Here is a 25866-nt window from a genome sequence, read left to right as displayed (position 1 = left end):
TACCACCAAGTTGCCAATGAAGCTGCTGTTGCATTTATGTCACAGTGCTGAACCCTGTGGATCTGAAGCTATTTAGATTACAGCCAGAAACTCAAATCAAATTCTGCCAATCCTATATTAGGACTATTTTCTTCTACCTTTCAGACCATTTGGGTTACTGCTATCAGCCTTTCTGTATTTTTAACCATACTCTTTATCAGACTACTGCAATATGGGGGATTGTTCTAACTACAGACAGATGATTAATGCTTTGAAAAGCATTAACATGAGCAGGACACTAAAAAGTAAATTCCTCCAGCATTGTGCTAAAAAACTCAAGCAGGAGATGTTTGTTCTTCCTATCAAAATTGGATGAATGTGTCTGTCAAGTCTTTGTTTTGATATTCTTATCTTCCAGCAATTTTACAGGGCTCACTTAAGAAGTGTAATGAAGTGTCATGTCTTACTAATAACAATAAATATGAGTAAGGAAATTAAAACCTAGATAAATTTAGCTGGGGTACACTTCGATAGTACTGCTGTCAGCAGCCACACACCCAACCCACAAAGCTGTTTCTTCTCCATGGAAGATTTTTTCATTGGCACAAAAGGTAATACATTTTGTTTAGTTTTGTTGCAAATGACACAAATTCATAGTTCTGTGAACTCACAGAATTAGTACAAACCAGAATTAATGAGGTTCTTTGTGCATGATGGAAACGAAGCTGCTAAGGATTTTGTTATGGAGCAATGTATACTTACTGAATGTTTGCTTTTCTTTTACAGTATGAACTGGTATAGAATGAATGAATTTACAGTAGACTTTCAAAACTTATTTTAATTAGGGCCAAAATATGATTAGTGAATATTATATATTTGGGGCTTAACGATGAAAAAGCCTGTAAACATTCTGAAGAATGTTCTTATTATCTTTGTTTAGCTGTTTGTTTATGAACTAAAAATAGGAGGAAAAGAATAAACATTTCTAGATATACAACCAGGGGAAATGATCAAAGGGGAGAAGAACAAAGAAAATAAGAGTAGATAATACTAACAAGTAGGACTGGGTAGGTCTGGACACATAGCCAAGAGCCATAAAGGACCAGATGGAAGTGACACACAGGGAAACAAAGCAGGGTTAAGACTGGTACAGAAATCCCATGTGAATATATTTATGCTTTTGGCCTTTACACAACTTTATAATTTCAATTAGACATCTATTCCTCTCTTACCATGTTACTGATAAAAGTAGGACATGCCCACCCTTTCACAATTTTAATGTAAAGAAATACTGAAAATAAAAGGTTGGGGGCAGGGATGTACCAGGAGAGCAGTCCAAGGCAAATATTATGGAGTTACCCGTAAGCAACCTTTACAACTGCATTATGTATTCTGCTTCCAAGAAGCTATAACAAACATTTGACAACTCAGTCTAATATGTAAACACCAAAACTAGACAAGAAAAGCATGAAAATCCAGAATATTTCAAGAGGTATGGCTTACCTAGGTAGAAGCTTGCCAATTAGGGGATGAAGTAAGAGCTCTTTTTCTTGTTCTGCCTGTTGCTGCAGCTGTTATGTGAACAGCAGAACTGTAAACAATCTTATCAAGCATAAACTTGCATTTCTTAGTGGTTACAAGGTAAGCTACAACACACACACACCCAATTGTGGCAGAGAAAGACATTTTTGGGTAAAATGGTTACTGAAGAGATTATTAAAAGCAAAAGAGTAGCATATGTACAGTACTTTAGGGCATGCTGGAAATAATTCTAAACTGTTTGCATATCCAGTTTTAATATATTCCAGAATTTTGAGTTCTTGTGTATTACCTGAGGCAGTGACCCAGTGCACAGGGGGGCTGCTGGAGACCCTGAGTGCAGCAGAACGTCTGGCAGACAGTGTTCCAGACATTTGGGAGAACATGAAGCAGGATCTCAAGCCATTCCCCTACAGTAATGAACACAGAGAGGCCATAGGAAATGCTGCCCCATTAGCAGGGCGAGGGAGCATCCTGTGATGTGCAGCAGAAGAGATGCACATTGGTCTCTGTGACTCCTGTACTAGAGCAGGTGACAGAGTGGCACTGCAGGCTGGAGTCTGGCTTCTGTCTACTTCAACTTCAGCAGAATTACCATAATTTTAGAGGAATTGGAAAGTTTAGCTTTGAAGCAATTGCAGCATTTAAGATCTACAAGGGAAACTTGGTCACAGTTAACCTGTACTGAGTCTGTGAGACTGATTTAGGCTTTGAAAATTAGCTGGAGTAACTTTGACATCAATAAAATGGCTAAAAACTGCCATTCAATATGCTAGTCTATTTTTTCAAATATTTATAACCTTCAGATCACTGTTAGGCACTGCTTGACAGAACCCTGGGCTTTGACTTATTTGGTCTATGATAAACATCTTTAATACAAAACTACATTTTTGTTTGTTATTAATCTCACTGTGCCAAACTAGAGCAGCGAGCTTTGCTTTGCAATTTCCTGGCTCCTGAAGATACCCTTCCTGCTTTTCAGGTTCATGTTATTAATATAAAGTCCTTATAGCTGAAAGAAATGCAAACAGAAATTTCCTCTTGTCCTTCAATACTAGAATAAACTTTATATTCTTTATAATATTATGGAAATATCTGCCCTACCCAGCTATTTAGAGGTATTGACGTTTGAATGATAAAGCACAGTTTTAAGGAATGCTGCTCACATCATATCCTATGACAAATTCATCATGCATGACCATGAAAACTAGTCAGGGAGTTGTAACTATATAGTAGGTCACACCCAATGTAATGTATTTAACTGTTAGAGTTTGTTTTCTTTTTAAAAGAGGTTGTTCACTTGGCTTCATCCCTCTTTTTAAATTATTTTTTCGTAATTAAATAAATCTAGAAATGTCTGCCAGACAAAACAATTCAAAATGTCTAGAAAAGAATTCAAACTGTCTAAAAAAAAAAAACTAAACAAGAAGAGTTTAAGGCCTTGTTTCCCCCCAGAATAGCTCAGTTATCTTTGATATAATTTTGTATACTTCACAGCTTGCCTAGAATAAACAGTGCAGTAACAAAAGTTATTGAAAAACAGAGTCCCCAGAGTTCTCGTGTAGCATAGGACAGTGAATGTTCATGGCTGGACAGCCTCTGTGTTTTGTTGCAGCACAGAATGACCCATAACCCGAGGGTGCCGAAATGCTGGATCTCGACCATTTACTAATTTTATTGTTTGTGTAAAAGACAAATCATTCCTCCTGATAAAACAGCAAAATGTGGTTGTTTCTCCCTTGTGCAGTGCTTGGGGCCACATGTTGAACACTACTGGAGTTTTTTTCCTCCAAAGAGAAATTACTACATTGCTTCCTCAGCTTGAATATGGACCTCTAAGCAACATGAGATCCTTTAGAATGGACCTCAAAGAACAGTTCTAGAGGTACTTGTCCATTTTTACAGCAGCTATTTGAATCAGAGGATTGAGTCACCTGAATTTTCCATATGAGGGCTCTCACCTAGCAAGACTAAACTAATCATTAATTTTATGAATTTTGATTAACCAATAGCTTTTAAACTATTCCATAGTGCTGTTTAGGCTCAAATCATAGTTCTAACTTTAGGCACACATATCCTGTATTTAAAAGAGATGGGCTCAAATTGCATGTCAGAAATCCCAAAAATAAGAAATGCAGTATTAATTAACCAGTGAAAAAGCCAGGTATAAGTCATTTACATTGCATTTCAAAAACATGCTATGACAAAGACATGAATAAATCATATTGCTCCAGGGAATAAGTTAAGTGCTTTAAATTTCATTTCTCTTCCTTCAACTCCTACTTCCAGTTGCTGAAACAAATGAAATGAGGGTTCTTGGAAAACAGATCCTTTTTGTAAACAACAAGAATCTTATTGCATGGTCTTCATGCCCAGATGATCATATTTATTATTACTGTTATTATAAGCACACAAGAGCTCTACTAACAGACAAAATTGTGTCAGCCACGAAGCAAAGAGAGAAAAACACAACCCATATGACAGATAGCTTAACAATCTAAGACAAGAAACAACAGGCTACAGTGCCAGGGGGGTTCAAGGAAACTGCACAGGTCAGCAAGATAAAGCCTTATTTCAGTTCACTAACAGCTCAGCTGCTGTTAAATTCTTGGTGAGCACCACTGCAAAGGACATTTGAGGAAAGATTTGAATACAAAGTTATTCCAGTGTTTGCATGTTTCTATAAATTTCTTCATGCTGTGGAGTCAGTGTGGAGGCTGGCATGGCATAATGAATTAACACCACAGGCTGGTACTGTGACTGAACAGAAGTTCACTCTCCTAGCAGCATCAAGACCAGCATACAGCTACTATTTGGCTATGTCTGCCTGTCTACAACTATTTGTGGAGGTACAGTCTATAAAAAATAGTGTTTCATAACTTGCTGAAATATAAGTCATATTTATATCAGCACCTTTTAAACAGTAAAGAAAAAACCGAAGGAAATCACTCATGCTGCATTCCTACCATAATGCCACTTCTTAGCCTGAAAGGTGAACACTGTGAATTTACTTGTATTTTATTTACATAACTTTGCATGACAGGAAGGAGCAGGAGGAAGATATAGTATGAAAAATCCTACAATCTAGACATTTATGTGGTCATGTGTACATCACCACCTTCCACTCATGGAAGGAAAGGCCATTCCCCCTTGGCTTAGTAATGCTCAATACACACCTGGGGTGGACAATGCTGTGGGGCTCAGCAGCTGCCTTCCTTGACTATGGGAAATGTCAGACAACCTTAATAACAGGGTTTGCCACCTGTCTCTCCTCTCATTATGTCATTAATATTATAAGCATCCTAAAGCTGAGGATGAAAGTGTGGACTAGGGCTAGCATTTATCTAGGATGCTATTAATCTGCATATATGTGAAATTTTCTTATCTGAAAGATGTCTGCCTTCATGAAGTCTGAAATTGTTAGATATATTGTGTTGCCTGAAATGTATGCCAATGAAAGGACTAGATTTTAGCTTCATGGTAGAGCCATCACAGCAGCAGTTTGCTGTACCAATTTCCCACAAAAATATACAAGGGGTCAGAACATGCCCTCCCACAAAAAAATCCTGCCTACAGAGACTATGGAAAATGAATTCAGTGGTGAATTTCTCCCATTTTTCCCACTGAATTTTGTGAGGGGAATGAGGTTACCTCTCTAGGTTTTGAAGAACTGTCCCAGACTTAGTCTCCAGGAATGCATGCAGAGCCCAAAAAGCCACCATGGTCTAAGATCAGCCACATGGAGCCCACATGCTCCTGTCAGAGCTGATGTTTGCTCGAGGCAATCAGGAACTCCCTGTTTGTGACGATGCCATATCTGATCCCTTCCTTCCTGAATATAAATAGTTTCATTCTCAAGAAAAGCCAGTGAGATATTCATCATAATTTCACGTTGCTATTTTTAAAAAATAGATACACAGCTTTGTCATGCACAACTTCCAACAGGAAATATTTTCAGTTTGTGGGAACGTAACTCTTACCGAGTTACAATAGATTATTCATGCCCCATTTTTCATGCTTTATTATAGTTATCCAATTTAATATGGACAATTTAAAATTACCAGTTTTATAATTATGAAGTACTGAAGCAGTTTGATTATAGTCTTTGTTACTTCATTGATTATTAGTAACTGACTAGTGAATTTAAAGGATGTTTCAAACGGTAATGCTTCTTTTTAGCCTGTAGACAGACTTGTTTCTGTTAATATTTATTAGCTTTTATGGGGGAACAATTCTATCAGAACAGTTGAGTTTATCCACCTTTTTCATTTTGTTATATCAATGGTACATATAACTTGATTCACGAACATCATACTTTCAATTACTGGCATTTCCTGAACATATAAATACAGAGTTACATTCTTTGGATTCTGTAAATTTATTTTGTCAAATTTCCCAGAGAGAGCTAAAGGGTAAGAACACTACCCTTCTGTGTGCATTTTCAATGATTTTCACTATATTTTTTCTCCATAATCAGAGGTATAGGCAGGTCCCATGGAATACACACCAAAAGCCTCTCCATAGGGTGACAGAAGCAATTCACATGTCTCATGATCTACCTGCAAAGAGCTATATGAGGCTCAGGAAAAAAATGCCACAGCATTGTTGAAGGACACTAGTGACAGTCCACTCAGCTACCAGAAGGACACTGGCTTTTGTCTCTTCCTCTTCTGTTAAGCAGGAATACTTTTTTGCATCTCTTCCCATTCACTTCCTCATTTCCCAATAACGGATTAACATACTTCTTACAATGTTAAAAACCAGTCATTTCTACTGGTAAATGATGAATGTTTCTAAGTGTGGCCTAGCTGCTCATCCCAAGTTTTGGGATAGGCCACCACCTATTTTGTATTTCCATAAAGTTAGCACTGATGATAAGTGGAAGAACCAAATGCTGATCCTAAACTAAATTAGGCAGTCTGCAAATAAATAAAAGCTGACAGGAGGCAATGGGAATGCATGCTCTTGTGGAGTCAAATCCCTTTTTTTTTTAATTTCAAGCCAAGAAACAGCCTTTTCTGATGACACTGAATTTCTTAAGAGGGGCATCAGGTACTTTGCTAGAAGATAATGCCACATATTATTAAGTGCTAACAATTTAGTGTAGTTTTATTAAAATATACAGTGTGTCATTCTTTTGAATGACACATTAATTTCTTTTAAATCCATATTTTACAAATCTGCAGCTTTCTTCCAGCTTATATCCTTCAAAAATAAACACGATTGCTTAACAATGAGTTACAAATAAGAAAATTCACATTCCTGCTCACCCACCTGTTCCTAGTGCATGTCATAGACAAGTATAACATGCACAAGAAACAGAGCTAGAATCACTGTGAAGCCTTCAAAGCCATCCCCTGAAAAATTTAGGAAAGGAACTCAATGTATGGGAAAATTTGGATTTTCATAGTTAATTTCAAATTTTTGACTTTATCCTTTGCTGATGTCAGATATGATGATGTCACAACAGCTGCTGGTGGTAGTGATTGACACCATACAGAAAAAGCTGTATTCTGCTTTCATTCTAACAATACACACATAATTCCAGTCAAAACACATTTTTCTAATTTAACTGTAGATTTACTATAGCATTACAGAATTATGTACTTGTAAAAACACACATGTGGTGTCTGTATTGTGTAAAGTCTGTATTATTGCAGCTTTCCACATTAAAAATTGGTTCTGGTAACAAAAAAAAAGTACACAAAATGTTATACAGAACCCAAGCTGTTTAGAAATACAATTACTCAAGCTTTTAAGTAAAGCACAACATCTCTTTAATATATAGTCCAGAAGCCATTCCATCCTGAAGTTATATTTACCAAGCTGTCTTCAGCAGCCAATTATTTCCCTTTGTTTTGGCTAGGCAAGGAAAGATGTACTCCAAACATAAGAAACAGTGTTTTACATGCTTTCTGTATGATGTTTATAGAAATCTTAGTAGTTAATAAAAATTACAAAGAATAAAAAATTAAATTCATTATTCATACTCAAAGTTTAGTTAAGCATTTTATTTCAAAATGTTTGGGGAATTGTATAGATGAGAGTTATATGTAACAACTTTTCTAAGATGCTACATGCTTAGCTGAGTATTTCCTTCTAAATAGTTGACAGTAGCATCTTCTGAGAATTTAGAGAGGCATTTCTTGGAGATGCAGGGACAGGGGAAAAGGAGAAAAGAGGCCATATCTGAACAACAATCCTTACATGTTTGCAATGTAGACACATTTGTGCTTCTCAATTGCTGCTATGTCATGCTCCAGTTGTTTCAGCTTTAATTCCAGCTCTTCTTTATGCATCTGTTTGTACCTGGTGTCTGTTACTATTGGAAGACCTTGATATGCACGATTTATTTCCTCCCAGTTCTTTTTCAGTGCCTGGTGCCATTACATGAAAAGGAAATATATGAGAAAAAGTAAGAACAATATGTACATAAACTACTTGTTTTTTTTCAATTTATATTACATACGCTAAGTGTTACTGCAATGTAAAAATAATAGATAAGTACATGAATAATGTGTAGTCATCTTAATTGGACCAAATCAATTAAATCCTTAAGAGTTATGATACTTGGAACTCCAGTGATATTCAGCAAAATTCAGCAAAGTTTCAGGCCATGTCACCACCAGCTTAATTTTCTGTAATCGAGACTTTGTTCAGACCATGGTCACCAAACTGACACTTTAACTTCTATAAACTACTTTGAAAAAATACTGAGTAATTGCATTCCCCTTCTAATCTGCAATTACAGTAACAACTATGGGCAAATTTTTTATCATTTGGAGTAAAAACCCCAACTGTCATTGACCCTATCAACAATAATTTCAATAACTACTACCTCTCTTGCATGCTGCTGTGCAAAGAATTACCTTTCTAGATAGACCATATCCTCTATATATAAAACCTTGAGAGTAAAATTCTACATTAAAAAATTAAAAGTGCTATAATCAAAACTTATTCATAAACCTGTTAGGTCAGAGACACAGAGACACCAGAGACAACACTTTTATCCACCAATATACACAAAAAGGAACCAGACAGTGGTAGAAAAATAAAATTTACATCTTGTCTTTATATCTTTCTTCCAATTACCGCAACCATTGCTCTTCCTTTGTCTCCTCAAAAATATAATCAAAATCTACACATTCTATCCACATGTATGTGAGGATTTAGTAGAGTTTACCCAGTGCATCAAACGCTCCCACGAAAACTCTATGGGTGAACTTAACAATCACAACTAATAAGGAACTGAAAGAGCAATCAGAAAATAACATGCCTCTTGGTGAGAAAACAGCTCTCAAAAATGTTTATGGCTCTCAGTTCTGCCACCTTAGAGGATATCAAAATGTATCTTCACAAATAAAGAAGTGAAATTACTCTCTTGGGAACCAAAGCTTTCAGCTCTTCTCCCTAACCAAAACTGGATTCAATTGGCACACTAATTTTATGGCACACTGTGATTTCCAACCTCATGTCCTCCATTATTATTAAACATTTTTCTCACAGTCTGGCTAACTGATTAACATACTGAAGTTAAATTTAGAGGGTTTATTTTTATACATATTTAGCTTTGAAGACTGTTGTTTCTATTTCAGAACTCAAAGGCTCTTGTGCTTAAAAACTTGTCTTTTGTTGACTCTATAAATTGATTTAGGAAAAAAATGAACTCTCCTGACAACACTAAGAAAAATCTAATCTTCATTATGAATTAATATTTTAACAATTCAAATCAAAGTATTTATTGCATGGCAATTCATTATTTTTGCATATTCATATTAAGCATCTAGGTGTTGTTCATAAAGGTCATTATAACAATCTTCATAAGCTTAAAAACTTTACTGCTACATGTGAAACTTAGAGCAACAAGGATATTACCTACTGTCTGGTAATGGTTCTTGTTTTTGCCATCCAAGGCTGTAAAGTACTTTGGGAGGTTTCATAGTCTACCAGGCATCAGGTACAGTTTACAAATATATAGGCATAAAAATAAATCTCATCTTTTCAAAAACTTTCATTAAAAAGTCATTCATTGATTCTTTAAACAATTCTTATTTGTGTACATTAGTAAGAACTGGCTTGGAAATAATTGAAAACACTGAATTTTAAAACATTATAGCATACATTCATAAAAATTGCTCTATCCCTACAAAGTGGAGAGATCAAAAGCAGATCATGACTCTATAAAAATCTCCTTCACAGCTCCTCCAACAATGTAATTTTCTGACTACTATTCCTACTGCTAGATCACAAACTGAATATCCAACTCTATATATGGAATTCTAATACATGCTGGATTAGTGAGAAATATGTACTGCATTTATCAACATTCTCTTTTATTATCATAAAATCCCAACCAAAGTAAGCACAATGAAGAGTTCAAAAAATGTTGGCACAAATTACTTCCCTTTATTTTTGTAAGGTCATGAGGCTTGCTTTTGGTCTCAGGCAGCCATTGCCACGTATTCTTTCAAATCAGACAGTGCACATGTGCTCACTAGCAATGTCAATTATTTTAAAGGACAGAAGTTCCCACATGTCTACAGCTGAGCACTGGGTAGAAGCCACATACCCTAGGGACACTAATTCCTCCTGACAATATAAATGCATAAATAAGCCCATGGAAAGGTAAATGTTTTTGAAAAAAAAAAATAAAATAAATACTGAGTTAATAAAAACAATCTAAAAAAATTAAAAATGAAAAAAAATATTCCAGTACATTCCTCTATTTGAAAAATATAGAACATCATTTTAATCAAACTAAATGCAGAATGGTGAACAGCTGAACTCACATGCCTTTTTTGCACATATATTTTTGCTGCATTGTTAACTTGTTGGACCATCAGCTTGTCCTACGCCTTTCTCACCATAAAAATATGTTTTGTTCTTTATATTGCTGTCAGTGAAATACCCTCACCTCTCTCCCATACGCCTTCCTAACTTCTACTGCTTGTTGTATATGCAAAAGACCTCTGTGCTGGACATTTCAGACCTTGCCAATTTAACCAGTTTGCCTTTCAGACAGGCAAGTTAGACATTGTTTTCTCTCTAGATATTTTTTGGTGGGCATTCAGCATCTTTGAGCTGTCCATCTATCTATTAATTTGTTTCAGGTGAATGCTAAGATCAAGTTATTAAGGGACAGACTGATATACACACATCACAGACATATAAGCTTCATTTTCATAGGAAATTTGTCTAAAAAGTGGTCAAGAAAAATTCCAGTTCTAGGTCAGATACTGGATATCTGTTTTATGCTCTACTTCTTTTATAGTATTAATTCTCTTTTAAAAGTCTTGTGCAATAAAAACTGTATGAAAGACAGTATACAGAACAACTTGACAAAATACAAAATTTTCAGTCATAGTTCTATGACTATACTGCAGTTTAATTCTGGTGTATTTTGCCACATTTTAAAGCAAGTCACTGTGCTTTAATTAGTGAGGTCACAATGTGAAGACAGAAACTGCCAGTAAAAGAAGCAATATTCTGCATTAGGAAAAAAAATTTCTCCATTAATAAGTGTCACTAAATCCATATTGGTGATTTTCTGCTCTTTGAAGTTCCACTGAAATTTCAACTCATTAATGTGAATAAGAACCAAACAGAATTGAAAACTATTAAAACTGTAGCTAAATAAGTTCCTTTCAGTTGTATACAACTGTTCTACAGCTCCATCTAGTGAAAAAGTAAACAACTAATTCATTTCACTTAAAAAACCAAAAACCAAAACGAAAAAATTTACTATTTATATGGACCTGCATTTAATCTTTACTGCATTTAATCTTTTGGACATTATACTAATTAAACTAAATCAGAATATGCACCTTCAGAATATCTGTCCTTTCTTCTTCAGATAGTACTTTCATAGCTTTCTTCTTGAGTTGCTCCAAAACATTGGCTTGGTATTCTTCCTCCTCTCTCTTCATTTCTTCATTTCTCTGTATCACATATTTTGGTAAAACGCCATAATTCTATAAGGAGAAGGAAGAAATTCCTTATATGTGCTTTTAAGAAGGAAACAAAGAGATACCTGTCATCCATCCATTTGCAAAAATAGCTTGAAATGACAATTTGTGCTACTGAGCACTAAAATCCTAAGTCACCATGTTCTTAAAATTGTCAAACATGATAATCTTTTTAGCTTGAGAAAAACATATAAATAATTCCCTTTAATTTATTTTCACAACTATAGAAGACAACAGAATCCAGAATCCAAAATGTCTATTCATAAGAAGAGATGGCTGAGCAAGGAGTTTGAAACCTGCTCATGATAGTGAGCTATTTCACATTTTTATACAGTGTCAGCTTCTATGATTGGAAACATTCCTTAGAGAATGTCTTTGAAAGGCCTTCCTGTATCCTGATTTTTGCTGAACATTGCAACATACAAGAACACATACATGAAAATTGGACTAATTAAGAAGGATAAACTATCCCACACTGATGTGTTTCAGCGAGGAAAAAAATAACTTCTGAATATCCCAGACATTCTTGGGGAAAGACACCTATTTTGCCTTAACCTTTGAAAATGAAGCTCCTCTAGCCAAAAGATATCAGAGTCTACCTTCTTCCTACTAAATGCAAAATTATTCACTAATCTTTTAGTCAGGTAGCACCATGACTAGTACTGTTTATATACATTTTTAGCCATGGAAAAGTACTGCAAGGCCTTCAGGTTCAGTTTGGCATCTTTTCTGTTATGAGTTTTGTCATCTCTTAATGCTCTGTCATGGGTTACATGTTTAGATAAGCCAGACTCTTGACAGATCTTGTTTTCCTGGGCAAGGGATGGACTGTTCCTGTGGACAGAGGAGGTTCTCCTTAATAGCATGCCAGCTCTCCCAAGGTCTTTGCTTTCCAGAGCTGTCTCCCATGGGTTACCCTCAATAGGCTGCAGTTTGCTCTCCTGAGCAATCAGTGCCCACCTGGCTCCCTGAACAGGAGGGGTCTGCAACTGCCACGTGGTCTGTGCCCCCCAGACTACAGCTGATTATCACACCCCTGAGCAATTCTTCCTGGTTTGTAAGCAGCAGAAGAGCATGATCATTGATTGGCTCATGCACCATCTGTGAAGAAAGATGGTGCTGGCATGCTTCAGGAAGCTTTTTTGATTGCTTTCATGCCATTCTGTTTGTTATCCTTTCAGCAGCTTTCAAGGAGAGTGAAGTCTTCCATAAGAAGCTACTTTGTGACCTGAAGATTTCCTCAAGTTGCTTAAAGAGATTTTCATCCAGCTCCTCATCTTTTTGGGTGGGTCCATTAAAAACACACTTTTGACAGTTGCTGGCCTTTCCTCTGATTCTGACCCACAGGCTCAAACCAGCCTGTTGCCAATTTCGTAGAAGAACTCCATATATTTGAACAGCTCCTTCATTCAAAGGGCAACCCTCCTTCTCTTCTTCCCTGCCTGTCTTTTCTAAGCAGCAAACATTCATTCATCACAGAATTCCATGTCTCCCCATTATACACTCCCTGGGTTCCCAATGCAAGACATATGCCATTGCCTTAGAACAATCATTCTGCAAAATTTTTTGGCTGACAGCATAAGCAAATGAGAACAGAGCAAAGCAAGGCACAAATCTAGTGCCAGTGATTTCTTCTCCATGAATTCAAGAGGTCTAACACAAACAGCCATGGTATCTACGCAACAGTGAAACTAAAATAGGCATTATGAATAGTGTTTCCAATATAATTTAATAAAACATACCTTTTTGTTAATGTATTTTGGAAAAAGTCCTGAAGGTTCAAGGAGATATTTATCTCCCTGTCTTGTATCAACACAAAAATGTCGAGGCTTTTTAGGCTCCCCTGTCATAACAGCAAGTGCATTTTTACTTATAAAATTCTTTTTAGTGCGAGTAACTGGGTGGTATGTCCTGGGTGGCACTGATAATGGGAGCAATTTTTTACCATCCTCTTCTTTTTTTTCTGTGAATAGAACATGTAAACATTCTCAGCAATAAATTTGAAGAGGTTCGCTGTTTCATATTATTACACTTTTCAAAAGGGAAAAACTATGTACAGAATTACATAAAAATAGAACCCAACAGTATCTACAATGAAAGAACTGCCTGTCAATGAACTGTGAGGTATGTTTGTTTGGCCTAACAGAAGTTTCATAACCTAGGAAATACTATGGTGTTTCAGATGGGTTTTCCTAATTTGTCACTCATTTTCTCTTAACAGCAGTGGTAGTTTTTTCAAATGTAATTATAACTACTTTTAGTAGAGGTGCTCACTGTCAGAGCCCTTGGGCAATAATGGTCCTGACCGGTCTTACCTGGGGCATCCACCCCACCCCCTTGGGCTCAGGAGCCCCATTTCACTGTCAATACCTGGATGAGCTCTCCCAGCCATGTCTGCCCCAGTCCTGCTCCTGATGGGCTGTATGGAGTCAGTGCAGGGACCCCAGTCCTGCTCCTGATGGGCTGTATGGAGTCAGTGCAGGGACCCCAGTCCTGCTCCTGATGGGCTGTATGGAGTCAGTGCAGGGACCCCAGTCCTGCTCCTGATGGGCTGTATGGAGTCAGTGCAGGGACCCCAGTCCTGCTCCTGATGGGCTGTATGGAGTCAGTGCAGGGACCCCAGTCCTGCTCCTGATGGGCTGTATCGAATCAGGGGAGGGACCCCAGTCCTGCTCCTGATGGGCTGTATGGAGTCAGTGAAGGTACCCCAGTCCTGCTCCTGAGGAGCTGTATGGAGTCAGGGGAGGGACCCCAGTCCTGCTCCTGATGGGCTGTATGGAGTCAGGGGAGGGACCCCAGTCCTGCTCCTGATGGGCTGTATGGAGCCAGTGCAGGGACCTGGCCTGTAACTCAATTTTGCCAGATGGTCAGTGGGACACACTGACAGGACAGACTTTGCTCCCCACCCTGCTCTGCTGGCCTCCCTGTCATGGTGGGACTGCACTCTCTTGCTGAGGTCTTTGCCCAGTGTGCATGGTGGATACCCTCAAAGTCTGACACATCTCTCCTTAGGGAAGAGCCCTGCTCTTGCTGCTTCCTAATCCTTGTAAACAACTTCTCATAGTCCTTTCTCCAGAGAATGTAGACTCTCTTCCATTTCAGTGTAATCTTTTCTCCAAGGCACCAACAGAAATTCAGCAGTATCCTAAATAGTCTCACTTATAGTAAGCAATTAAGAATAATTATTTCCCATCATATTTCCCACTAGACATAACTCTAATTCATTATCACTACCAAAAATAATGATTTGATCCAAGTCATCTGAGTTCATGTTCTTCTTTGGCAGTAACTAAGTGTAATGTCACAAGTGACAAAGCCCATTCCTACAACAGCTGGGTCCTGATACTGACCCCACAACATTACAGGTACTGACTCCAACAACAACAGGGGTCCTGATACTGACCCCACAAACCAGTACTTCTGTTTTTACAACCCAATAGTTGCCCAGAACATAGTACTGTAGGACAGGAAGATATAACTCTCTACTCTAAAAAATACATTACACTGCATATATTTTCTGTCTGCACTTACTTGGTGCTAGCTTGGGCTCCTTGGAACGTTTCTGCAGAAAATCATTTGGAGATGGCACTGCAACTTTTGCTGGCCCCATAGTTTTGCACTGAGATTTATTTTTGTCTGCTTCATGTTTCACAAGTTCTCTAAGTTTGGATAGATACCTTAGAGGTTAAAAAATATCCATAAAGAAGGGTCAGAAAATGTTCTTCAAAGAATATACTTTTTTGCAGTAGTTCATGGCAAAAGCCTACTCTGTTTTGTTTTGTACTCTCTCCCAAATAAATACCATCATTCACACAGCCTCCATGCTAAGGCTAAATCTAGTAGTGCACTGACAAATCAGCTTTCTGGTTCTGAAGCTAGCTTGCTTCTTCCTTCTGCTCTTGTGTCTCTGAGGTCAGGATTATCACACTTGGGGAAATAAATACCAAATATGTATGCTGAACACAGACATTCTGAATTCCAACAAAACCTTAATTTTGTAAATAAACTTGAGTATTGCTTGCATGAATTCCTTATGCAATGATGTGATTCTTGGGGTGTCCTGTGCAGGGCCAGGAGTTGGACTCAGTGATCCTAATGGCCCCCTTCCAACTCAGCACTATCTATGATTCTATGATTTATGCTTAAGATGTCAAATGCAGTCAAGAATTGTACAGGATGTCCTTGATCATCAGTTTTCCTTATTAGTGTCCACTGTATCACTGTCTCAGTGTTCCAGCTGAACCATCTGTTACAGACACTTATGAGAGATGAGGGGGTGACTGCTCTGAAATAGCACAGCACACTGCAGATTCCTCATGTTACACAGACAGGAGCTGTGATCCTCAACAATGGTAACCAGGGGTGATCTGGCACTCAAACAGCTGATGTGAAAATCAGGGAGGGCTCAGACATGAAAAGCTGTATGAACATGGTATGCACACACTGCTGTTTTGGTCTAATGTTGCATATGGCATGATAACTTCTGCTTTAATCAAAATCTCCAAAAGCAGCCAAATGCTGATCATTAGCTGATTGGCAACATCTTGCCTCTATCTGAAGGACTGAGCTGCCACAGATGTTTGCCTGAGGAAGCAGGACTCCCTGCTCCTGAAGTGAAGGCTCCCTCACTGTACTTTTATCATCTGCCCATCTTTAGAAAACATATCATATGTGGCAGACAAAAGCTTATGAAAAACTGTGCTTCTTTTACAGAAAAAAACGTGTTTGTGAGAAAAACAATGTCATGTTTTCAAGTAAGGATAAAAAAGAACAAAAAAGATTACATATAGTGCAGTCCACTCTATGGAAATAGTGAAATAGGAAGAAAGAAACCATGTAATCCTGGATCACTGAATATGTATCACAGCAGCAACACTGATAAAAGCTCTTGTCCATGAGCTGCAAATGTCCCATAAATGTATTTGTACTTGATCATAACATTAAAACATGTCAGAGGACTTCATTAAAATTGTGGACTTATTTTGTTTTTTGGCAGTTTGGTCCCCAAAATCAGAGAGAGGATTATCTACATAAGATCGTATATACTTCCTGAAATACTTCTAATTATAAGGAATAAAGCTTTTTTTTTTTTTTTCATGTTAAATTTATGGCAAACAGCTATAGACACTGCACAAAGCCACCAAATTGATAAATAACAGTATTCCTCACCATTTTCTAGAAGTGGCATCATGAGCACAGGGGAGTGAAAGGCACTGGCTTTATGCAAATTTTGACCTAGTGAGGTGCACAGTCTTGGAATGAGAAAATGCATGAGAAGACACTGAGTTTCTTACATACTGGCATGAGGTGAAGCCATCATTTGTAGACAGCTATAGACACCTTTGGGCAAAGAGATGGGGGATCTTTTATCTTTTCAGTGACTTTCCAGATCAAGGAAGTGGCTCAATATCACAGGGTTAGAGAGGGTTGCAAGGAAAATACCATGGTTATTATGAGCAACTCAGAATCTAATCTGCTCATCATTCAGCAAGGGAAAAAGAGACAATACATCTGTAAGAAGACAGAAGATGATACCTATTCCTTAAGTGTCAACTTGAGATATCAAAGCTGGGGAAAATGAGGATGTTTGCTGTGGTTTCATAAGCAGTACCAGTCAGTTGAGAGTGAAATACATATGATTTCATTTGGGAAAAAAACCCATACAAAAAAAAGTAGATTTTGTATGCATTAGTTAAAACTGGTCAAATCACGCTATTAACCAGGTTTGATAATCCTGTTACCAGCTGAATATTTGACACATTGTGAACCTAAGCTGCAAGTGTGGTGACAATAGAAGTCAATGGGATCAGAAGGGGATTTAGTCAGATTATATCTAAGCCAAGGAATCTCTTGCCTAAACTGAACCTAATGGTCATGGAGTATCCAAATCTCTGAACGGTATTAAGGCAGGAATGGATTTAGTGTTCATGCCTCAACATATTGTCCTTTCACCTTCCTCTGTCTTCAAAAGTATCTGCTCAAAACTATATCCATTCACTACGAAAATAAACAAAATTTAAAGACCTACTTTTACATGGGAAAGATTCAGAACTAGGAATCTCACAAGTCTGAACCTTTAACCTGAAACAGGATAACTATCTTTCTTCTAATGAGTGTCACTGATACATCTGCTTGTTCTAAAGCTATTGAGTTACAACCTACCCTTTCACTAAAGATGTTAAGCGTAACAGCCTTTTATATAAATAGGGACTTGAGAAAAACAACACGTCTGCATAGCTCTTGGCAAAAGGCCTTTTCTTACATTTTTAAGGCAAGAGGTAAGAAAAGGAAGCAAAAGAAACAATGTCAGAGGATACAGCTGAAACATGGTAAGCATGGAAACTGGAAAGCCCACGTTTTCAGCTGCTCACTAAGTGCAAATAACAAAGATGTCATGTAATTCCTGAGCACAGAAGGGGTGCTTTGTAAATTATGAACTAACAAGATGTCACTGAAGACACCAAACTTAAATCATCACTTCTTGGAGCAGACTGTAAACCCTCAGATCACAGAATCAATTAGGCTGACAAAGACCTCTGAATTATCAAGTCCAACATCATCTTGTCAACTAGACTAAACACCACATCCAGTATTTCCTTAAACATCTCCAGGGACAGGGACTCCTCCACCTTCCCCGGCAGCCCACTCCAGCACCTGATCACCATTCTTGCGAAAAATCTCTTCCTAATGTCCAATCTAAACCTGCCCTGGTGCAGCTGAGGCCATACCCTCTTGTCCCGTCGCTAACTGCCTAGGAAAAAAGTCCAACCACCCCCCGGCTGCACCCTCCTTTTAAGCAGTTGTAGAGAGAGAGATAAAATCACCCCTGAGCCTCCTTCTCTCCAGCTAAACATCCCCGGCTCCCTCAGCTGCTCCTCATCGGACTCGTGCTCCAGACCCTTCCCCAGGTTCGCTGCCCTTCTCTGGACACACTCCAGTACCTCACCGCCCTTCCTAATGCTAGTGATTCCTTAGGAGGGGGAGTAACTATGCAAAAACTAGTTTGTTTGGGGGTTTTTAAAACCTGTTACCCGTTAGATGCATTGCCTTGCCAGGAGCAGCCACCCTTGCCCGCAAGCAGCTCTGTGACACCCACATACCCGTCAGATTTGGCGGGCGGCTTCGGCTGGGGCGGCGGCTCACAGGCGCCCTCCGGGGCGCTCTGCGTGGCCATGCTCCCGCCGCGGCAGCCCGGGCACAGGGGAGCGCTCGCCTGCTTGCGGGGCTCTGGACGCGGGGTACCCACCCCGCTGGGGGGTTCGGACCGGGGAAGCGCCGCCTCGCCGAGGGGCTCGGGGCTCGGGGCTCGGGGCGGGCCGGCGGCTGTTGTCGGTTACCGGGGAAACCGCCGGGGAACGGCGCCATGAGGGGCGGGGCCACCCCCGCCACCCGCTCCGGCGCCCGGCGCGGACCGGCCGCGCAGACGCAGCTGCTGCCGGCACCGCGCGGCGCGGGGGGGAGGCGGGGCGGGGCGGGCCGTTGGACTGCGCGTGCGCGTACCTGTGGCAGCGGTAACCCCCGCCCCCGCCGGTACGTGCGCGCGCCGAGCTGAGGGCGTCGGGGGCCGGGGGTGGAACCCGGTCGGGAGCAGGGGAACGGGGGTGGAACCTAGTCGGGACCAGGGGAATAGGGGTGGAACCCGGTCGGGACCAGGGGAATAGGGGTGGAACCCGGCCGGGACCAGGGGAATGGGGGTGGAACCCAGCCCGGACGAGGGGAATGGGCCGGACAGGGCAGGGCAGGGAGAGCGCAGGTGGCAGCCCGCAGCCCGGGGGGACAGTGCCAGCCGGCCGACTGGGTGGGTGGGTGGGTGGGTGAGTGAGGTCCGGTCCGTCCGCCTCCCTCCCTCCTCCTCCTCCCTCCTCCCATCCGCCCTTTGACTCCTTCAGGGAGCCGCTGCAGGAGCTGGGTGCGGGGGCTGGTCTTGTGTCTATGCAAGTAGGAAGGCCCAGTTTTCACTAGAGCACCTGTCACCCGCAGTGGTTTTTAAAATTGTGGGTCACGCCTAAAGATATATCGGTGCTGTCTACGTGGAGCTGAATAGCCAAAGCAAAACGTTACTGGAGGTATGGGTGTAAGCTCTGCCGCAACAACCCCACCCTTTTGGCGTGGAGTTTGTATCTAAAGTGGGGTGGGTGGATCATTTGGCTGCTTCTACTGTTGAAGTTTTGCCGGTGAACAAAAAATAATTTCAAAAAATGGGTTGCTTTCAATGATTGCGGTCTTCTATGTACATGTATTTATATGGGTGAGTGCAAAACTCAAGTTGATTTTAAACAATACCTATGGCCAAAATTCATAAGGCAGCCCAGATGTTACACCCATTATCTGAGTAATGCACACCAACTGACTGCAGCTCAAGGTTAACCTGAAGTGGAGCAGGCCATGGCAGGCTTGGCATGGTTTGTGTGGTTCTCACTCCCTTAGTTCACACACACAATGCTTGAAGTGATTCTTATGTTCAAGAAATAAAGTCACTAAAATCTACTGGTTTTGGGTTTATTTACTCCCGAATGTAACTTTTTTACATCATGCAAGTTTAATATGAAGATCACTTTCTGTCCCTAAAAAAAAATAAAAATACATGTTTTTATATGCACCAGAGCGCTTACTATTGCAATACACTTTTAGAGCAATACTGGATATTACAATTACTCTTTGCAGTTTGTTTTTACTTTTATTAAGGGTTTATAAAGATTTCTAAAACTCCTTTTTTATTAAAGATTTATAAAACCCTTATATTGCATCTACACAGGATGCTCCCCTTATACTTTACAAGGATTGAAGAAAAAACCTGGATAGCATTATATGCCCATCTCTACTCTGATCTTTGCCTTGTAATTACAGCATATCCTCCAGGTCACAACACTGGGTGCAGACACAGAGATTTACTGTTTGCAAACTCAACTCTTCATAGTCGTGAGCAAATGCTCTTCCCCCTGCCCCCCTCACAGTTTTAGGGAGATTTTGAGTCTTTCCCCTTTTGCTCTAAATATTGCAGACAAATCATGTGCTCCAATTAGTGCTGACATTAGTGTTTATTTCTCTAAGTAAAAAGCACAATGTTGGGAGTCTCTTACTTTGTTGGAAATCCATCCTTCTTAGTTACTTTTTTGTTAGAGAGTCCTCATGATTTCTCTCTGTCTGTCTCTTTCTCCTCCTCTTTCCATTCTCAAATTACATTCAATACAATTCCAGTATAGGACTTCTTCAAAAATCCCTTGCTTGGTTTCCATCCCTTCAGAAGAGATTTCAATGCAACTCATCCAGCCTTGCTGTTGCACAGGACTGTGAGTTATCTGTGTATTTAAGTGAGTCTTGCATTTGCTTTTTTTAAAAACAAAGGATTAAAAATAATCAAATTTTCCTTGGGAGGTGGGACAAATGCATATTTTGGTAACATTTTGATTACAAGAAGGTAACCTAGTTTATTGTTACTTATAAATGTGTAGTTAAAAGCAAGTCTTCTAGAAGAAAAACAAATTGTTTTTTAATTCCTATGAGCAATATTATTTGCAAACAGTATTGTAGTGTTAGGCTTGGATGTCTTTTTTTACCTTGAGGACATGGACTTTTTCATGTTGGGTTTGTCAGTGGAAACAAGCTGGAACTAAGCAGGAGAGGGAAATGAGTCTTACTCTGAAAAATACCTCCTTGGCACTGATGAGGTCATTGCTGGATTTATATTTGATCTCTTGTTCTGAATTTTATATCCTCGAGGGCTTTTTCTTAGATATTTGCTGAAGGACTAGTTACTGTTTGTTTTTTTGTTTTCTTTCTGAAGCAGTTAAGTGGATTGTCAAGTTGGAAAAAACCCACAATAACTCATCAGAAGATGTTTCCCGTTTTTCAATATCCGCCTTTAAGACTAATAACCCAAAACAGTCTTTCTAGCATGTGTTTAAAACTCACGTTTTCAAGACCTGTTGCATTTGCACAAATATGGAAGTCATGGTTCTCAAGTCATTCTCTTCTTGGAAAGAAAAATATTATCCTGATGGGACCTCCAGGTGCTGGGAAAACAACGACTGGGAGAATAGTGGGCCAGAAACTGGATTGCCCTGTCATAGACATAGATGATGATGTCCTTGAAACAACCTGGAATATGAGCGTGTCACAAAAACTGCAGGACGTGGGTTATGAGGAATTTCTAGAGGAGGAAGGAAAAGCCCTGTTGAAGTTCTCAGCATCTGGAAGTGTCATTTCCCTTAGTGGATCCAATCCAATGCATGCTGCTGGCATGCAGCACATAAAGAAGAATGGAATAATTGTGTATCTGGATGTGCCCACATCAGTCATTATGAGCAGGCTGAAATCAAAGCAGATGGATCGTATCGTGGGGCTGTCTCCTGGTGTTTCTCTCAAAGATGTGCTCCAGTTTAGGAAGCAGTTCTACAAAAGGTGGTTTGACATCCGTGTTCTTTGTGGCGGGGATGTTGCTGCAGAGGTCGTGGCAGAAAAGGTACTTGATGCTGTGAAGAGATACCAAGACTCAGAACTGGAAACTTTCATTTCAACAAGGTCTAGTAGGTCTGGAAGGAGTACGGAAGAAGACTCTAATAAATTCTATTTCAGTGATGTTGTTATTCAGGGCTTAGCCCTTGATGGGGGACTCTTTGTTCCTGAGAGAGGACTTCCAAAATTCACTGCTGAAGAATGGCAAGGTCTGATAGAAGCAACTTATGTTGAAAGAGCCCAGGTGATACTAGAAAGATGCATACATCCTGCTGATATTCCTGCTTCTAGGCTGGCAGAAATTGTTGAAACTGCTTATGGAGAAAACTTCAGTTGTTCTAAAGTTGCTCCAGTTAGGCATCTGGCAGGCAATCAGTTCCTTCTGGAGTTATTTCATGGACCAACAGCATCATTTGAAGATTTTGCTTTGCAGTTGATGCCACATTTATTTGCCTACTGCATTCCCAGAAGCTGCAATTACTTGATTCTGGTAGCTACTTCTGGGGACACGGGGAGTGCTGTTCTGGATGGCTTTAGTCGTCTCCATGACACTGACAAACAGAGAATTGCTCTGATGAATTTTTTTCCTGAGGATGGAGTAAGCCCAATTCAAAAATCACAAATGATTGCCTGTCAGAAGGAAAATGCTTGGTCAGTGGGTGTCAAATCAGATTTTGATTTTTGCCAGACAGCTATAAAACAAATCTTTACTAATTCTGATTTTACTGGCTTTCTTACAGTAGAATATGGAACAGCTTTAGCTGCAGCAAACTCCATAAACTGGGCACGACTGCTTCCTCAGATAGTTTATCATGCCTCTGCGTACCTTGATCTCGTTCATCAGGGTATTATTTCTTTTGGAAGCCCTGTAGATATTTGCATTCCTACGGGAAACTTTGGCAACATCTTAGCTGCTTTCTATGCTAAAATGATGGGAATTCCTATCAGGAAATGTATTTGTGCTTCCAATGAAAACAATGTTTTGACTGAATTCATAAGAACAGGTGTTTATGATTTGAGGGGAAGAAAATTAATTTCCAGTTTTTCACCAGCAGTAGATATTTTGAAGTCCTCCAATCTTGAGCGATACTTACACCTGATTGCTAATGAAGATGGACAACTGGTAACACAATTATTTAATCAGCTGGAAAATCAAGGCCACTTCCAGCTGCAGAAAGATCTACTTGGAAAGCTTCAGCAGGACTTAGTGGCTGGCTGGTGCTCTGATGAGGACTGTCTGGCTGCCATTCACTCTGTGTACAGTACTACAGGATATATTTTGGATACACACACAGCTGTTGCTAAAGTAGTTGCAGATCGATTACAAGATAGAACTTGCCCAATTATTATTTCATCTACAGCTCATTATTCTAAGTTTGCACCTGCTATCTTGAGGGCCTTGAGGATTGCAGAAATAAATCAGAATCCATTAAGTCAGCTTCACTTGCTGAGTTCTTACAGCGCTCTGCCTCCAATCCACTGGGGCCTATTGGAGACCCTGAAAAAGACAGGAAATGGGGATCATCAGGTCTGTGCTGCTGATATGAATGTGCTGATGTCCCATATAGAAACCTTAATTCAAAATCATTTTATGAAAGTTTTTTGAGCAACTGATCCAATGAACACAATTGCAATACCTTCTTAACAAGCTGCATGCTTTATGAAAGCCATCATTCATCTGGCCTGTGTCCAGTCCACAGCACATCTCACAGTTTTATATTCAGTTGTCAAGCTTTCAACAGTATTTGTAAGTAACATGTGTGAGATTTCTAGTGGCAGTGAAAGGTTGTGAGTCTAGAGTGTAAAAAACTGGAATACCACTTTGCAAATCATACACAGTAGAGATGCCAGCACTGCTGGCTCTCCTTGGCAGTGCTGAAGCATCCTCAATGGAAAGAGACAGATAATGAAGTCTGACCTTTCTGGAACTAATAGCTCTGCTTTTGTTGCAACAATGATGTGAACCTTTGGTCAGTGGATGTTTAATTAAACTTTAACTCATTTCACTTAGGGCACTGAAACATAATGATATAATGGTGTTCATATGTTACTAATGAGAGTTGATTTCACTACAAAGATTAAAATACCCTTGTATTGTTAATCATTGAACCATTGAATTTTGTGATATATTACCTTCTTGTATAATGTTTTTTTATGTATTGTGTTGCCAGTGTCTAAATATAAAATCTGGTAATTTTGTTTTTAATGTTTTTTTTTCACAAATATTTTCCTGTGTCAAATAGAATGCCTAATTAAATATTTTTAATATATTTGAGGTGTGCCTCTTTCTCTAATGTCTTGTAGTCTCTTTCCTAGACATTTTTTATTTGAACTTTCAACTTTAAAATCCTTTTTTAGTACTATAGAAGAATCTGATAGTGGTAACAGCTGTCTTCTTAAATAAGAAACAGACTTCACTATTTATTTAGATATATTTTTTTTGTATTATGTTTTATCTTGGAGATCATATAGCTTTTCTTGTTCTAATTACTTATGTTTTCATATTTTTCTTAAGTTAATTTCCTTGATGTTCTATTCTATTTGAGCTTTGCATGAATTAATGTAAGAAAGAAGCTTCCCAAATTACTTGGCATCTCATCAAGGAAAGTGAAGGATGAATTCCAGTCTGATAGCATCAGAAGTGTTCATTATGTAACCCAAAATACATCTGTGTGGTTTTGCTAATGACAGGCACTTTGCTGTTTGTTTTTTTTTTTTTCTGAAGAAAAATTAGACTGGATTGTCCTAGGAGATCATGTGGTTGTGGACAAATGTATTCTACTAATTGAAGATTATATTTCACAAGGACATAAACTACATTTCATACTATGAGAAATGGTAAAATGATGTATTGAAAGGCTTAAGTGGCATGCAGTTAGAGGTAAAGAGCTAAGAGTCTTCAGATGTAAGGACATATAGCTATGGGAAGTTGTGTTTCCCACTAAGATTCAAATAATCTGATAATTGATAACCTTTTTTTGCCTCTTCAATAGGCAACATTTCCTACATGTCAGGATTCACTTGAGGCTTTGAACTGTTGTCATATCTGACAGCTTCCTCTGTGTGCCTGCTTGTACTTTTTGCCACACTAGAAGTGAACAAGACACCATCTAGCAAATTGTTTTAAAGAATTGTCTTTTTTTCCAGCTGAAGGTAAAAGTCCCCAGCACGATGTGCCTTTGCCACAGTGAATATGCATAGAGTGTTATTAAATGTAGCTGAGAACAGGGGTGTGACACAGTAGCTTTCTAGATTCCCCCATTCTTAGATACTTTTTTAGGACCTTTGTAGTTCTTTGCTAAAACCTTTTTCACTATTTCTGCAGTAACTTTGAAAAATAACTTTTTGTTTTTATGGAATTGTGAACAGACTAGGCTGGAAGTGACCTGAATAAGTCATCTGGGCCAACCTTTTGTGACAAAGGGAGCCCAGATGAGATTATCTGGCATCCTCTCTGGTTATGTCATAAAAACTTCCAGCAATGGAGACTCTCCCACATCCCTGGGATATTGTTCCAGTGTTCTCACTGTAAAAATTTCTTTCTTATACAAAAATGAACCCTCTCCTGGTGCAACCTTCTCCTCTGCCCCTTGTCATTTCCATATGGCTCCTTGTGAAGAGAGAACCTCCAATCTCTTCCTAACCACCACTGAAGTATTGGATAACTGTGCTGAAGTGCCCACTGAACCTCCTGTAGTATGAAAAGATCAGACTCAATGTCCTCATAGGGAATTTTCATCATTTTCCAAATACAACATGGAAAAGACCATGATTATGTAATTTTTAAAAAATCCAAGTCCTTACATAAGCACATTGCCAAGAAAGGAGCACTGCTTGTATCAGTGATGAGTGAGCATCCACCTTGTATTTCTCTGTTTCAATTTGATTCTTACAGTAATTCCAAGTGGGAAAAAATTTAATGCTTTCT

General features: G+C 39.2%; 2 protein-coding genes across 10 annotated transcripts; one reads left to right on the top strand and one right to left on the bottom strand.

Annotated features, from left to right (window-relative positions):
• Positions 1-3883: 3883 nt before the first annotated feature.
• Positions 3884-18730, bottom strand: ENKUR (enkurin, TRPC channel interacting protein). The gene is made up of 5 exons (XM_063149773.1): positions 18584-18730; positions 15015-15160; positions 13226-13446; positions 11343-11489; positions 3884-7895 (listed from the first exon to the last, which is right to left on the bottom strand). Exons 1-5 carry the CDS (start codon positions 18655-18657, stop codon positions 7722-7724), a joined length of 762 nt encoding a protein of 253 aa, XP_063005843.1. The 5' UTR covers positions 18658-18730; the 3' UTR covers positions 3884-7721.
• A 230-nt stretch (positions 18731-18960) lies between these two features.
• THNSL1 (threonine synthase like 1) lies at positions 18961-24270 on the top strand. 9 transcript variants are annotated; one of them, XM_063149711.1, is made up of 3 exons: positions 18962-19013; positions 20682-20773; positions 21271-24270. In XM_063149711.1, exon 3 carries the CDS (start codon positions 21319-21321, stop codon positions 23542-23544), a length of 2226 nt encoding a protein of 741 aa, XP_063005781.1. In that variant the 5' UTR covers positions 18962-19013; positions 20682-20773; positions 21271-21318; the 3' UTR covers positions 23545-24270. The 9 variants fall into 9 exon arrangements, with proteins under 9 accessions (XP_063005819.1, XP_063005781.1, XP_063005790.1 ...); XM_063149720.1 differs by having other exon boundaries at positions 21268-24270; XM_063149684.1 differs by having other exon boundaries at positions 20682-20794.
• The last annotated feature ends 1596 nt before the right edge of the window (positions 24271-25866 follow it).

This window comes from Melospiza melodia, chromosome 1, assembly GCF_035770615.1.
Source record: "Melospiza melodia melodia isolate bMelMel2 chromosome 1, bMelMel2.pri, whole genome shotgun sequence".
Classification (NCBI taxonomy): Eukaryota; Metazoa; Chordata; class Aves; order Passeriformes; family Passerellidae; genus Melospiza; species Melospiza melodia.
The sequence above is the reverse complement of the archived record's forward strand: the minus strand, read 5'-3'. Positions and strand labels throughout refer to the sequence as shown.

What these genes read in the sequence shown, in the direction of transcription:
- THNSL1 (XM_063149749.1), top strand. Translation starts at nt 21,319, where the DNA reads ATGTTTCCCGTTTTTCAATATCCGCCTTTAAGACTAATAACCCAAAAC.
- ENKUR (XM_063149773.1), bottom strand. Translation starts at nt 18,657, where the DNA reads ATGGCCACGCAGAGCGCCCCGGAGGGCGCCTGTGAGCCGCCGCCCCAG. An exon ending in CCGCCCGCCAAATCTGACGG is followed by an intron (nt 15,161 to 18,583) that starts GTATGTGGGTGT and finishes TTAACCTCTAAG; the next exon opens with GTATCTATCCAAACTTAGAG. An exon ending in AAAGGACAGATATTCTGAAG is followed by an intron (nt 7,896 to 11,342) that starts GTGCATATTCTG and finishes TAATGGCACCAG; the next exon opens with GCACTGAAAAAGAACTGGGA.